General features: G+C 46.7%; 1 protein-coding gene across 2 annotated transcripts in view; it reads right to left on the bottom strand.

Moving 5' to 3' along the window:
* LOC129700455 (regulator of microtubule dynamics protein 3-like) overlaps window positions 1-14,436 on the bottom strand; it is a 248,921-nt gene extending 234,485 nt beyond the window's left edge. The window contains exon 1 of one of the 2 annotated variants that reach the window (XM_055640954.1): window positions 13,904-14,436. In XM_055640954.1, the coding sequence (XP_055496929.1) occupies window positions 13,904-14,090 (187 nt within the window). In that variant the 5' untranslated portion in view covers window positions 14,091-14,436. Of the gene's footprint in view, window positions 1-13,165; window positions 13,305-13,903 lie in introns of those variants that run through there. The other variant, XM_055640955.1, reaches the window with a different exon arrangement.
* Between the last annotated feature and the right edge of the window lie 553 nt (window positions 14,437-14,989).

Raw genomic sequence — 14,989 nt, 5'->3', positions numbered from 1 at the left:
AAAGTCTATCTGGGCCAATAATTAACAAGATACCATGTTTTCCTATTTATTTGCATGTGGATGCTGTGGATAAAATAAGTAGTTAACTCCTAACCCTGACTGCTTTTGAAGAGGTATCTTACAACTTTTGATGAAGTATCCCAATAGCAATTGGAAAGGGAGTTCCAGGACTATTTTGCTCCATTGAACATGAATATAATTATCTTTCCAGGGAAAACTTGCAAGTGATGTTAATCACATGTTCTATGTGTGAACAACTTCACCCGAGTAACATAAACAATACAAAGGTTGATCCAATACAACCTTGGTCCAAATGTACACCAATGAAATGAATTCCAAAGGCAAGGCATGATTGACTGCTCTTGACATTAGGCCAACAGTCGTCAACATGTAGCATTGAAAAGCCCTTGTAAAATTGAAGTCAATGCACGGACGAAATTCTCCAATGGCTGGAGTTATATTTGATAGTTATGGTTGTTGCAGGTCAATCAATACCAGGGCACTGTTGCAAGGGTTCCTCAGTGAAGTGCCCTGAGCTCAATCTCCTTCAACTGCATAATCAATGATTATCTCCACTTTTGACTTTGTGATAGAAGGATGTTCAACTCCAATGTCAATTCCAGTCGCATCTCCAAGTCAAGTCAAGTTTATTTGTCCTATACACATACAAGATGTGCAGTGAAATGAAAGTGGCAATGCCTGCGGATTGTGCAACAACTACAGAACAGAATCAGTATTTAAATGTGAGAAAGAAAACAATTAAAAAAATCACAACACAACAGTAAATTAGTCACTGGTGAGATAAGAGTTTTCAGTCCTGATGGCCTGTGGGAAGAAACTCACTCATCTTCTCTGTTTCCACAGCATAACAGCAGAGGCATTTGCCTGACGATAGCAGCTGGAACAGTCCGTTGCTTGGGTGGTAGGGGTTCCCCATAATGTTGCTGGCTCTGGATCTGCACCTTCGGATGTATAGGTTCTGCAGGGGGGCGAATGTAGTTCCCATAGTGAGTTCAGCCGACGGCACTACTTTCTGCCTGGGCAGAACAGTTCCCAAACCAGATTGTGATGTTGCCGGACAAGATGCTTTCTACAGCCCCAGAGTAGAAGCACTGAAGGATCTTCAGAGACCCTGAATTTCCTCAGCTGCCTGAGGTGGTAAAGGCACTGGCTTGCCTTACTCAACAGTGCGGCAGCGTGTGTTGTCCATGTCAGATCCTCTGTGATGTGGACTCCCAGGTATATAAAGCAGCTCACCCTATCCACAGTAGCCCCATTTATCTCCAGTGGCGTGTACTTCCTCGGATGTTGTGCCCTTTTAAAGTCCACAATCAACTCCTTAGTTTTTATGACATTTAAGAGGCTGTTGTCCTGACGCCAGATTGCCAGATCAGCCACCTCCTCCCGGTAGGCGCTTCCGGAAGTGGCGGCGCTGTTAACAGCTGCGGCTCGCCTGCAGTCCGTCTGTCTTTACTTTTTTCTGTTGTTTTTTTTAATCTTGTTTTGGTTAAGTTTTGGTTTGTTGGGTTGTGTTGGGGGGGGGGGGGGGTGAAACATGTTCTCTGTCTCTTCCTTCGGTGGAATGAGACTTTTTCGTGTGGTATCCCCCTTCTCTGCCTCCGTCTGCACTGAGGCCTAATGGCGGAGCTGGCGGCCTCCGGCCTGCGACTGACCCCGAGGCTCCAGAGGCAGAGCCAGCCAGGATTCACCAACGAGAGGCTGGCCGTCTTCGGGGCTGAGGCAGCGGTGGCCCGACTTGCAGGTGCGGCGTTCTGGCTTTCGGCGGCGGCCTGGAGCTGATGCAGCGGGGCTCGGAGCTGAGACTGCAGGACCCGGAGCTGGGGCAGCGGCCCGGAGCGGAAACTGCGGGACCCGGAGCTGGGGCAGCGGCCCGGAGCGGAAACTGCGGGACCCGGAGCTGGGGCGGCGGCCTGGAGCGGAGACTGCGGGACCCGGAGCTGGGGCAGCGGCCCGGAGCGGAGACTGCGGGACCCGGAGCTGGGGCAGCGGCCCGGAGCGGAGACTGCGGGACCAGGAGCTGGGGCAGCCGCCCGGAGCGGAGACTGCGGGACCAGGAGCAGAGACTGCGGGACCCGGAGCTGGGGCAGCGACCCGGAGCTGGGGCAGCGGCCCGGAGCGGAGACTGCAGGACCCGGAGCGGCGGGCCGGAGCGGGCACTGCGGGACCAGGAGCTGGGGCAGCCGCCCAGAGCTGGGGCAGCCGCCCGGAGCGGAGACTGCGGGACCCAGAGCTGGGGCGGCGGCCTGGAGCGGGGGCGGTGGCCCGAAGCTGATGCTGTGGCGGGCCGTCTAGGAGTGGAGACGGCGTTCCGGCTTTCGGCAGCGGCGACGACATCACCACGGAGGTCCGCTGGACTGGAGGGCGCATCTCCGGCCTGGATCGATCGCCTCAGCGCAGAGGGAGAACAAGGAAGGAAGAGACGGTGACTAAGACTTTGCCTTCATCACAGTGAGGATGTGCTTGGTGAACTCACTGTGGTGGATGTTTAATTTGTGTTTATTGTATGTTTTGTTTTTATTGGTTCTGTGTATGACTGCAGGCAACATAATTTCGTTCAGACCGAAAGGTCTGAATGAAAATAAAGGAATCTAATTCTAAATCTAATTCTAATTCTAGGCCTTCTCATTATTATCGGAGATCAGGCCCACGACCACAGTGTCATCAGCAAACTTGATTATGGAGTTGGAGCTGAACCTGGCCACGCAGTCATGTGTCTACAGGGAGTACAGTAGGGGGCCGAGGACGCAACCCTGGGGGGGATCCTGTGTTCAGGGTGAGGGTGTTTGATGTATGTCTTCCCATCTTGACTACCTGTGGCCTGGCGGTGAGAAAGTCCAAGACCCAGGCACACCGGGGAGTGTTAAGCCCCAGTTCCAGCAGCTTCTCAGCAAGTCTGGTGGGGACTATCGTATTGAAGGCTGAACTGAAATCAATGACCAGCATCCTCACATAGCACCCCTTATGGCTGTCAAGGTGAGAGAGAGCGGCGTGCAGAATCTGGGAGACCGCATCGTTCGTGGATCTGTTCGGACAGTATGCGAAACTATAGCTGATCCATGTTGCGAGGGAGGATGTGGTTCTTGATCAACCTCTCGAAGCATTTCATGACCACCGAGGTGAGGACCACCAGTCGGCAGTCATTCAAACAAGCTGGAGAGGCATTCTTTGGTACAGGTACAATGATGGATCTTTTGAAGCAGGCAGGGACCACGGACTTGGCCAGGGAGAGGTTGAATATTGTGGTGAGCACTGGAGCTAGCTGAGTAGCACAAGACTCAAGTACTCGCCCAGATATACCATCTGGGCCTACAGCTTTCCTCCTGTTCACACGCGTCAGAGCCCTCCTCACGTCGTGCTCGGACAACGAGAATGTGTGCACATCCCCCGCGGTGGACCTCCCTCCAGCCTCCCTAGCCAGCACGCTGGCAGTGTTGTTGTTAGCCGGCGAGCTAGGGGTGATGTTGCCAGTCGCAAATCATGCGTGAAAAGAGTTCAGGTCGTCAGCTAGGGAGGTGCTGACACTTCCGGTTGAGGGGGGGCTGCTCCGGTAGTTAGTTATAGTTCGTAGCCCCTGCCAAAGGCTTCTGGTGTCCTGCTGCTCCATCTGCGACTCCATCCTGTCCCTGTACTTCCTTTTTTTGCATCCTTCACTGCCCTTCGCAGGCGGTAGGACTCTAACTTGTAGTCGTCCATATTGCCGGATGCCAGGCCAGAGTTGTAAGCATCGGTGCGAGCATTCAAGGCAACGCGAATGGACCTGTCCACCCAGAGTTTTTGATTAGGAAAGATGTTGACACTTACCGTGGGGCCGATGTTATCGGCTATTGTTGCAATGAAGTCCGTGACCGCTTCCGCGAACTCACTGTCGTCAATGGAACTTGCTTGGAACATATTCCAGTCGACATTGCTCAGTGCATCTTGCAGCATGGCCTCTGACTGGTCGGACCACCGCTTCACGTCCCTGCCGCTTCCCGTACTATCTGTTATTTATACTCCAGCAGCATGAAAATGGCAGCCTGGTTAGATTTTCCAAAAGGAGGGAGAGAAACGGCCTTGTAGCCTTTCCTGAACGGCGTGTAGCAGTGGTCCAAAGTTCTTTCCCCCCTGGTGGCACACGTCATGTGTTGGCAGAAGTTAGGCATGACCTTTTTGAGATTGACATTAAAATCTCCAGCCACCACCATAGCTGCATCAGGGTTCTTGTTTTGGTGTCGACATAGCACATCGTGTAGGGCCGACAGTGCCACTTCGGTGTCCGCATGCGGTGGAATGTAGACGGCTCCACAGCAAATGAAGCGATCTGTGCTCGCATGCAGTAAAATCCAATAATCCCTGATAAGAGGGAAGTAGCATTTGTGTCAGATAAGTGCTAACTAAAATCATCCTCAACAAGAATGAGTCTAGTTATCTACACTTAGCATTCAAAGGTATTAGCAAGGTCAGGGCTCGGTTCTGTGCATGACCAATGACTGAACATTCAACCACACCAACCGCAAATACCACGGTAATTTATGGAGAGAATCTTATAACAAGCAACATCCCAACTGAATGCTCCAAAAATTTATTTTATCCACAGGGCATGTCAGAAGTGTGACAAAAATTCTCCTATTGTCTGGATGAGAGCAATTTCAATGGCACTGAGGAAACTTAAAACGTTCTAATTCAGGACAAAGATCACTCCACTATTCAGTGCACAAAGTGGTCATTCCTTTCATTAAGTTAAACCACAGTTGCAGTTTGTACCATGCAAAAAATGCACTAATATTATTTGTCCAAGCTATTCAGATAGCACCTCCCAATCTTAGGCCTTTACAACCAGAAGGACATGGGGCATAGATGCACAAACCTAGAATGGTACAGCACAGGAACAAGCCCTTTGGCCCACAATATCCATGCGGAACATGTTAAGTTAAGCTAATCTCCTCTGACTGCACATGATCCATATCCCTCCATTCCCAGTATATGCATGTGCCTACCGAGAAGGCTCCACTCATGATATTTTCAATGACGTAAACTCAATGCCCTGACTAATGAAGAAAAGGAATACCACCAATGTCTGGTCCCCTTAAAGTCACCTACCATCCTAGTTTGAAAATATATGCTACTCCTTCATCATTGCCGGGTCAAAATCCTGACCAAGCATTGGTGAAAAATACCTCAAATTTTAAAAAAAATCTGCAGGGGTTCAAGGTAGTGACTCATTACCACCTTCTAAAGAACAGTAAATAATGCACAATAAATGCTTGTATATACAGTGGCTTGCAAAAGTATTCATACCCCTTGAACTTTTCCACATTTTGTCAATTACGACCAGAAACGTAAATGTATTTTATTCGGATTTTGTGTGATAGACCAACACAAAGTGGCGCATAATTGTGAAGTGGAAGGAAAATGATACATGGTTTTCAAATTTTTTTACAAATAAAAAACTGAAAAGTGTGGCGTGCAAAAGTATTCAGCCCCCTTTACTCTGATACCCCTAAATAAAATCCTGTGCAACCAATTGCCTTCAGAAGTCACCTAATTAGTAAATAGAGTCCACTTGTGTGTAATCTAATATCAGTATAAATACAGCTGTTCTGTGAAGGCCTCAGAGGTTTGTTAGAGAACATTAGTGAACAAACAGCATCATGAAGCCCAAGGAACACACCAGACAGATCAGGGATAAAGGTGTGGAGAAGTTTAAAGCAGGGTTAGGTTATAAAAAAAAAATCACAAGCTTTGAACATCTCACGGAGCACTGTGCAATCCATCATCCGAAAATGGAAAGAGTATGGCACAACTGCAAACCTACCAAGACATGGCCGTCCACCTAAACTGACAGGCCGGGCAAGGAGAGCATTGATCAGAGAAGCAGCATGGTAACTCTGGAGGAGCTGCAGAGATCCACAGCTCAGGTGGGAGAATCTGTCCACAGGACAACTATTAGTCGTGCACTCCACAAATTGGGCCTTTATGGAAGAGTGGCAAGAAGAAAGCCATTGTTGAAAAAAAGCCATAAGAAATCCCGTTTGCAGTTTGCCACAAGCCATGTGGGGGACAGAGCAAACATGTGGAGGAAGGTGCTCTGGTCAGATGAGACCAAAATTGAAGTTTTTGGCCTAAATGCAAAACGCTATGTGTGGCGGAAAACTAACACTGCACATCACCCTGAACACACCATGCCCACTGTGAAACATGGTGGTGGCAGCATCATGCTGTGGGGATGCTTTTCTTCAGCAGGGACAGGGAAGCTGGTCAGAGTTGATGGAAAGATGGATGGAGCCAAATACAGGGCAATCTTGGAAGAAAACCTGTTAGAGTCTGCAAAAGACTTGAGACTGGGGCAGAGGTTCACCTTCCAGCAGGACAACTACCCTAAACATACAGCCAGAGCTACAATGGAATGGTTTAGATCAAAGCATATTCATGTGTTAGAATGGCCCAGTCAAAGTCCAGACCTAAATCCAATTGAGAATCTCTGGCAAGACTTGAAAATTGCTGTTCACAGATGCTCTCCATCCAATCTGACTGAGCTTGAGCTATTTTGCAAAGAAGAATGTGCAAAGATTTCAGTCTCTAGATGTGCAAAGCTGGTAGAGACATACCCCAAAAGACTTGCAGCTGTAATTGCAGCGAAAGGTGGTTCTACAAAGTATTGACTCAGGGGGGCTGAATACCTTTGCACGCCACACTTTTCAGTTATTAAATTTGTAAAAAAATTTGAAAACCATGTATAATTTTCCTTCCACTTCACAATTATGCACCACTTTGTGTTGGTCTATCCCATAAAATCTCAATAAAATACATTCACGTTTGTGGTTGTAATGTGACAAAATGTGGAAAAGTTCAAGGGTATGAAAACTTTTGCAAGCCACTGTAGGCACATACAAGTATAGGAATTGAACTTCTTATTTTACATATGATTAGCGTTGGCTTTAAGTTAAGAACAGCTACTTTTAATTTGTTTGGGAATTCAATTATTTTGTTCAAATCAAAGTTGTGCCAAGTTCTGTAACTGAACAGTTGGGCCTGAATCCAACATGAACAGCTGGGGCAATAATTGCCTGGAATTGATTGTCTTGAAACAAGCCACAATCCACATGGCCAGGTAAACTCCAGAGCTGTAGATATAATAAAGAGCAAAGACAAGATACAACAATAAATAGTAAGATTAAACGAGAACTTACCAGTTTGAAGTTTGATCTTTATTTTATGAGGAGTAACGTTGAGGGATTACATGAAGATCCCGCCAGGACGCATGCGTGTCAATCTTCAAAGCAGCGGTGTGAAATCACAGATAACAGTAAGTGAGCTGAACATAGTAAGATTAAAGAGAAATAGGATACCAGTTGAACTTTATTATGATGATCGTTGGGGATTGGGCCCGCCAGGACGCATGCGTGTCAATCTTCAAAGCAGCGGTGTGAAATCACAGATAACAGTAAGTGAGCTGAACATAGTAAGATTAGAGAAATAGGATACCAGTTGAACTTTATGATCGAGGGTTGGACGTGGAAGGCACGTAATCCCTCAACGTTACTCTTCATAAAATAAAGATCAAACTTCAAACTGGTAAGTTCTCGTTTAATCTTACTATTTTACTTCGGAGTCACGCGAGTGACTACGTGAAGATTTTAAAGCTCTGTGATTTCATGCGTGGAAACGAGTCCAGGCGTCATACACTGCATCAGTAGGCTAATGATGAGTGAACATTAATAATGCATTCAGACATGACATAGATATAGACATGTTGATGCTATTAATGAACAATAGTGGCAATAGTAACCTCCCTCAACCGGGAAGAAGTTATGAAACAGACCTAACATAGAGTTAGCAAATACCCCGGATCTGGCAATGGATTTATTCTGAATATTTGGACAGATCGTTAGTTTGACCATCCTGCAGCCGCTAGGTATAGCTGAGGTATAGCGGTCCTGGTGGAGTGAGACTCAAAATGTCAATGTTCACTCCGGTATATGCCAGACCCATTTAACCCCCTGGAGGTTTGTAGCGATTCCTTATAACGAGGTTTTATGTAACTAACAATATTGCTATTCAGAGTCTATAAGGCTCTTAGGAACCTTGACATACTGGTATAGATGCGTGATCACACACAACCCAAGGTCCATGGGATATGCAACATCTAGTTTGGTCTTATGTCCCTGTCCCTATGCTTAACTAATCATAAACAAAACATGTTTAATAGAGCCCGCAGATACGATCATCCTATCCAGTGTAGCAATGACTGGACCCGTAGCGCTGTACTCAGTGCCATGGCATAACCACTAGTAAGTGAGTTTGACCAAGGACAGGGATGTTGCTGGTGCCCGTTGGCGAAGTGACGTAGCACAATGTTAACAACCCATATCTCTGCGTCCCTAGGCTTGGGAGGTTTAAAGTTGACGAAACCCTTCATAATCTAGAGGTCAGAGAGTGGTTATTGTTCCCCGCAGCCAAATGATGAGGAGGTACTTCAGGCACAGTAAATGGAACTTTAACTTAATGTTATAATCCCATTAAACTGAATTTCAAAGTATCAGTCATCCGTGCCGAGTTAAACGTAAAGAAGCATAAACAATACTTCCCATCTCCTATGAGCAATGCTGCTATTTGGTGCTATCCCTGCAATCTGCAGTGAGCACTCCCAATGCTTTAGGTTTGACAACCCGAGCCGCAAGAACGGTCTCTCAGAGTCTGTAAGTCAATGAATTGATTATATCATGCAGAGGATGGTTTCAACATCACAACTGAACCAGCATCTTTTTTGTGTTCAGAAATAACCATGTAAGGTTTTATGCTCATTTTATGCTCATCAGCGGGAACCATGGGTATATAACCCAGGCAGGCACTATGAAAATGCCGGAAGCAGGAATCTTGCTGAATTTTGCAAGACCCGTCTTACGAGGCCAAATGGAGGAAGACATAAAAGAACATTCCTCTCTAGTGTAGCGAGAATGCACCCTTCGCCACTGATATGCCTCGCATTTTGCAACTGGTGATTGAGCCTGGATCGTTAGTGTTCCATCGATCCACAATGTCATTAAATACTTTGTGATCGCACATTCATTCTGTGTTGTCATTGATTTTGCATGATAATATACCATTGCTAAATGCGGTAAGGTAAAACTATCACCGGATACTTTGATTTGATTGTACCCTTGTGATTAACACATACCAACACCAAAGTGTATCACCTTAGACTTGTGCATGCAGATTATGCATATTCACACACCCTTTAATGCACAGAATGCACCTGGTGTCCATTGGAAGTTGATACCATGACTGAACAATTGACAACTCATGCTAATCCCATCTGCCTCCGTAACTAGAGATGGTATTAATAAATTTCCCATCTTTGAGCAATAGCATCAGTTTGGAAATGAGTGACGATTTACGGATGGGAGGTTTAGTGGAGCAACGCTGAATACTGTTCGTCCACCATTGTGACTTTGATAGTTTCAGCTGGGAATAGCAGAGGTCTAATCTTTGTCTCCGAGCGGAATCCCAGACAAATAAATGGATTAATAGTATCCCAATAATCAATAGTTTCAGTTGGTATCAACTTAATTTAAATTTAACTGGACGGATGAGAAACCCAATTTCTCAAATATAGCTATGTGGCTGATAAGGCAAATTTAGTAAAATGCAGTATGTTCAATATCATCCAGATTGACCATAATACTTATTTGTTAGCCCTGTGCAGCCGAAGCACTGATTGTAGTGATTTGGTAAATAATCTAGGAACTGAAGTTAGCCCATTTTGCCGCGCTCTGAGTGTATCATTGCCTCATCCAGTTAAATTTCAAATATCTCCGAACCCTATGAGCGGAAATGATCACATGGAAGTTATTCAAAAATGTCTATTCTGCACATTTGGGTTGAGGCTGTAATTGTGAGCCTGCCTTGAAAGGCAACTCCAACCATACCTGTTGTGCAGTATAAAATAATCTTATGTTATCCCAAACCAGTATAAATATTCAAACCAGTTTAAATATTACCAACTTGTATCCGTGACAGGAGACATCATCGATGTGGCTCCATACCGTTATCCGAATGGAAGGACTTATGCAACCCGACCCAGGAGCTGCCTTAATCATGTGTGCATGATTTTTGCACCTGCTCCTGGGAGGTAGAGGACCTCGAGTACGGGGTTGGCGCATCTTCCAGGAAGGCCGTTCTGGGCCTAAAAAAGACCTTTGTCCTGGTTGTACGGCCTTCAAGCTTTCACCAGATTCAGTGATTTGCTGGTGGGTGCGTAGGGGTGCTGCCGTCGGAGATGTCAGGTCTTGCGTGATGATGTGGCCTTCATGAGCCCAACAGCCCTCATCGAGCTTCTTGACTTGTTTCAACAGATTGCCCAAATGGCAGTATACCCCAGATAGCTGTTCACCGAAGGGACACTGAGAGAAACACAGTTCCCTGGTGCTGGGTATTTGGTAGTTGTCATTCACATCCTGCTCCTGCTGCTGGTTGTGTTGTTCCTGCACCCCCAACACACTTGAGGTATCTTCAGCCAAACCACTGTCCAGAGTCAGCCCAGAAGTGACTCCTAATGCTCCCCTTTGTCGAGGGAGATGCATTACGCAGCCCTCAATAAGGTTCGGCAATGGGCGTCCTAGGACCCCATGGTGACTAGACTACATGAGCATGTCACATTGTAGCATCTGCTCCATCAACCGCTCCATGCAGGATATGCGATCACAGTCGCCCCCACCGGCAGTGAGTCTTCACAGCCCGACTCGTCCGAGTCTTCGGGCCTGTCCGACCTGCTTGGCCTTCCCGCCAGTCTACGGTGTCGATTCTGACTGTGCAGGTGCCAGGTCGGAGACTGCTGATTGAATAGCGATCCAGGTGCAGCCTACCGCTGCTGACTGCCCGCACTTCCTCGGTCCTCCGCAGTCAGTCTGGATGCGGTCCATTTGGACTTAGTCCATGGTTCCTTTCCTGTAACATATTCTCACAAAAATAACACAAAACGAACTTAGAGTAAAGAATTTACCTGTATGTCCTGGTTTAAACCTTCTGCTGCGGGGGCAACGCTCCTCCCGAGCCTGGTCTCGTGGTCGTAGTTGTTGCAGCCGGGATTCCCTCTGTGGTCCTTTCATTGTCGGGTTTTTTCTCCCCCGAGCTTTGATTCCTGTTGCTATAACCTGGATTTCCTCCACGGTCCCTTATAGCAGGGCTTCGCCGCGATGTTTGCCAGTCGGGGCTTCCCCCCCCCAATATGAAGCCGCTGGTTTTACTGCCAGCAGCTCGAAAGGCGGCATACCGCCGCCCGCTACCCGTATTCCGCTGTCTTCCAAACGGGTTCTCCAGGCATTAACATAAGGCCACTGGCTCCACCACCATCAGCTCAAAAGGCGAATTCACCACCGCCTGCTACCCGAATTCTTCCGAGCGGGTTCTCCACCAATATGAAGCCGTTGCTTCAAAGGTGAATTCACCGCCAACCTGCTACCCGTATTCCGCGGTCTTCCGAGCGCCTTGGTCCGTGGGCGGGATTCCCCGAGGTCATACCCGGGATTCCCTGAAATTCGTGACTGGGGTCCCCCCTCCGTCCCGACTTCGCCCCGGACTTTTAGCAGGGCCTCTAAGTAGAGGTTCCTGCAAGAAGATATAAAACCTGAACAAGTTTTTTAAAAACTTACCTTCAGGTCTGCCGCTAGCAGGAGCATCACGTCCACCCTGCCAACCGTAACGCAATGCGATAAACGATATGACACGCATGCGTCCTGGCAGGATCTTCACGTAGTCACTCACGTGACTCCGAAGTAAAATTAAGCACATCATCCACACTACAGCCAGGAGTTATCAGCATTGATTTCCTTTTCTAGATCATTTAGTCTCAATTGTTTTGAGATATGTTTTGATGCGAATCCAATTCTCTAAATTTATGAGATGTTGGAGATGAAAGAAAGGGCAATAACCCAGCCTGAAGGGCACATAACCCACTGGCTGCTTTGGTCTTTGATTCCCCAACTTTGGGACGCGAAGAACATAGAAATTACCATTCGGCCCTCGAGCCTGCTTCAATATGATATGGCTGATCACCAACTGTATCCCGCTGCTTTCTCCGATCCCATTAGCTTAACTCCCTCTTAAATATAGCCAATGAACATGGCCCAACTACTTGTGGCAGAGATTGGATGTGTGACCAGTGACCAGATTGCAATTGTAGATGTGGCATATTCATATAGAATGTGTAGGAAAGAACTGCAGATGCTGGTTTACATCGAAGATAGACACAAAATGCTGGAGTAACTCAGCGGGACAAGCAGCATCTCTGGAATGAAGGAATGGGTGACGTTTCAGGTTGAAAAAGGGTCTCGACCCGAAACTTCACCCATTCCTTCTCTCCAGAGATGCTGCCTGTCCCGCTGAGTTACTTCAGCATTTTGTGTCTATCTTCATATGGAATGGCTTTGCTCAATGTAAACAAGCCTTAGAAAAGACCATGCTTATTTACTTGCACATCTTTCACCAAAAATATAACAGGCTTAATATCATCAGTAATGTGCAAGGAATTGTAAGTTACTGAAATTTTACAATCACGGAGCAAATCCGAAGGGTTAAAACAGTCACTTAGGTTTGTTAGCCATATTGCATAATTTGCATTCAGACATCACTTGTCCATTACTAATTATTAATGATCTGTAAGAAACTGCTGAGTAGAACTGGCCAATTGATGGAAAATTTCCTCCCGAGTCAATGATTTATTGGTCACATATAGGTTGTTTTTCAACAGCTGATCACGTTACTGTAATCACAAAGATCATCAATAATGAATTTTGTCTGAAGTGACACAAAAGAACTTGCTCAGAGCACAAAACAATTCAGTGCATTACATCCACCTTTCATTGTATAGATAAATCAACAAAATAAATGCCAATGGTATAAACGTCTGCTGAGCAGAATGTGTCTGTGAATGGGGATGAATGGAACTTCCCCTTTTACTGCCACACTCAAGTCCTACATTGCTTTTTTGCTAATGGAATTGATCATCTCAAATTATCCAGCCAGTTATCAGTGAAATGTTTAACTAAAATGAGAACTGGAGAGGATATCAGGATCCTAATCAGGAGCTTAATCAGGATCCTGATTAATTTGGGCCAAATCCACTTCATGCATGGATGTTCCAACAAACAACAAACAAACCACTTACCACCTAAGCAACCTAACAAAAAAGGCCTTTCACCAGTTTGCAGTTTCGTGGAGGAAGAAGAAAGAATCTTACTAACAACATTTTTCTTCAAACCAAACGTGGTCAAATGAAGGAAGATTATCATATCCACTCATCACTCATTGTGACATTGGATCAGGGCTCAAGTCATGAGGGTACTGACAGAAACTAAATCTCAAGCTACCGACTGACCCACTACTTTATAACCATTGGATTCTTAATCCTAACAGATTTACAACATAATATTCAAGAGCACCAACACCGTTCTGAATCTTCTTAGCCATGTATTTGGCTGATAAAAAAAAGTTGCTGGGTATCATTTATTTACAGGTGTTCTTTAGATCTTACTGAATTGGCTAACCCAATGTTGAAAATTCCAATCTCTGATTATACCTCTACTTCAAACTGAGGTTGAAAAACTCATGAAAATTATGAAGGTCAATATAATAGTCACCACTCTCCAGGAGGCGACAATTTTCCATAAAACAAAGCTGCACCTAAAAACAATGCTGTCCCGCTGAGTTACTCCAGCATTTTGTGACTACCCCAAAAAATTTTATGCAATGCGCAGCGAATACAATGTTATGGTAGTTTGATGCGGAGAGGGCAAAGGAGGAAGGTGGGTTAACTGCATAAACCCAACGGGTAGAGTTTGCTGAAAAGGACATTGATGGCACATTAAGTAACACCGACAATAACCCATCCAACTTCATCGCTCACCTTCGTTACATCGTGGTCTTGAGCATTTTGGGTCCAGATCATGCAAGGAAAATACACGTCTATTGCTGGAGGTCCTCTTCCCCCACCCTTTCTTGTACGCCAGGTACATAAGTCCGATGCCAGCGGCCGCTGCCAAGCCCAACCCCACATTCACCCGGGACTCGCATGTGATAAACTCCTCTCGCATTATGTTGCAAGGCTTGGCTCGGTTGCCGAGAATTGTCCTACATCATGCAGGTACGGCGGTGGCCATCAACTTGCTTCGCTGGCTCTGCACCTGTGCTCGCGCTGAGAGCCGAGCCGAGCCCCGCCCCGCCCCTCACGTGACAACGGCCCAGGTAACCGCAGCCTCACGAGCCCCTAACGGTCACCCTCGCGCCGGCTAGGCACCGACTGTCAGCTGCAACAGCGACCTCATCACTCGAACAACCCCCCCCCCGCCCCCTCCCGAAGCTACTCCATCCACAGGTAGTTGTTTTGATCTCCTCTAATCGTTACTGGCGTGTCCTCGGATCGCCCTCCCCCTCACTCCTGTCATCGCTGAGTGTTGCCCGCCAGCTCAAACGTGGCTTCGTCAGAGAAACGGAGCGGCCGCCTTTGTGCTGCCGAATAAAGAGTCCCACCCGCAACCCCCACCCCCCGGAACCGCCGGGCCTCCGACATAGAGTTCCGCGTCGCACCGCCCTTGCGCATGTTGTCAAGTGACACTTAGATAACCTGGCATATTTTGGGCGGGACGAAAACATTACTATTTTACTCATTTGACATTACTAAACATAGTCCACGTGCTGATTTATTGAACCTAAACACTGGATGCTGGACATGCTCAGCATCTGTGGTAAAATAAACTGCATTTATTACTTTCTTTCCACAGATACTGTCCAATTTGCTGAGTGTTTCACCTGCCCTTCTCAGCTCCAATCCTGGGAAAATGACTGTAATCATCAACCTTACCTACACCCCTCACAATTTTATAAATCCATGTAAAATCACCCCAGCCTCATTTGCCTGATGAAAAGTTCCAGCATCACACGGGAGGGCTGGTCACCCAACGCAATATTCCACCTCTCCACCTATTCCCACATT

The sequence above is a fragment of the Leucoraja erinacea genome, chromosome 9, assembly GCF_028641065.1.
Source record: "Leucoraja erinacea ecotype New England chromosome 9, Leri_hhj_1, whole genome shotgun sequence".
In the NCBI taxonomy this organism is placed as follows: domain Eukaryota; kingdom Metazoa; phylum Chordata; class Chondrichthyes; order Rajiformes; family Rajidae; genus Leucoraja; species Leucoraja erinaceus.
This window is presented reverse-complemented; position numbering and strand designations above follow the sequence as displayed.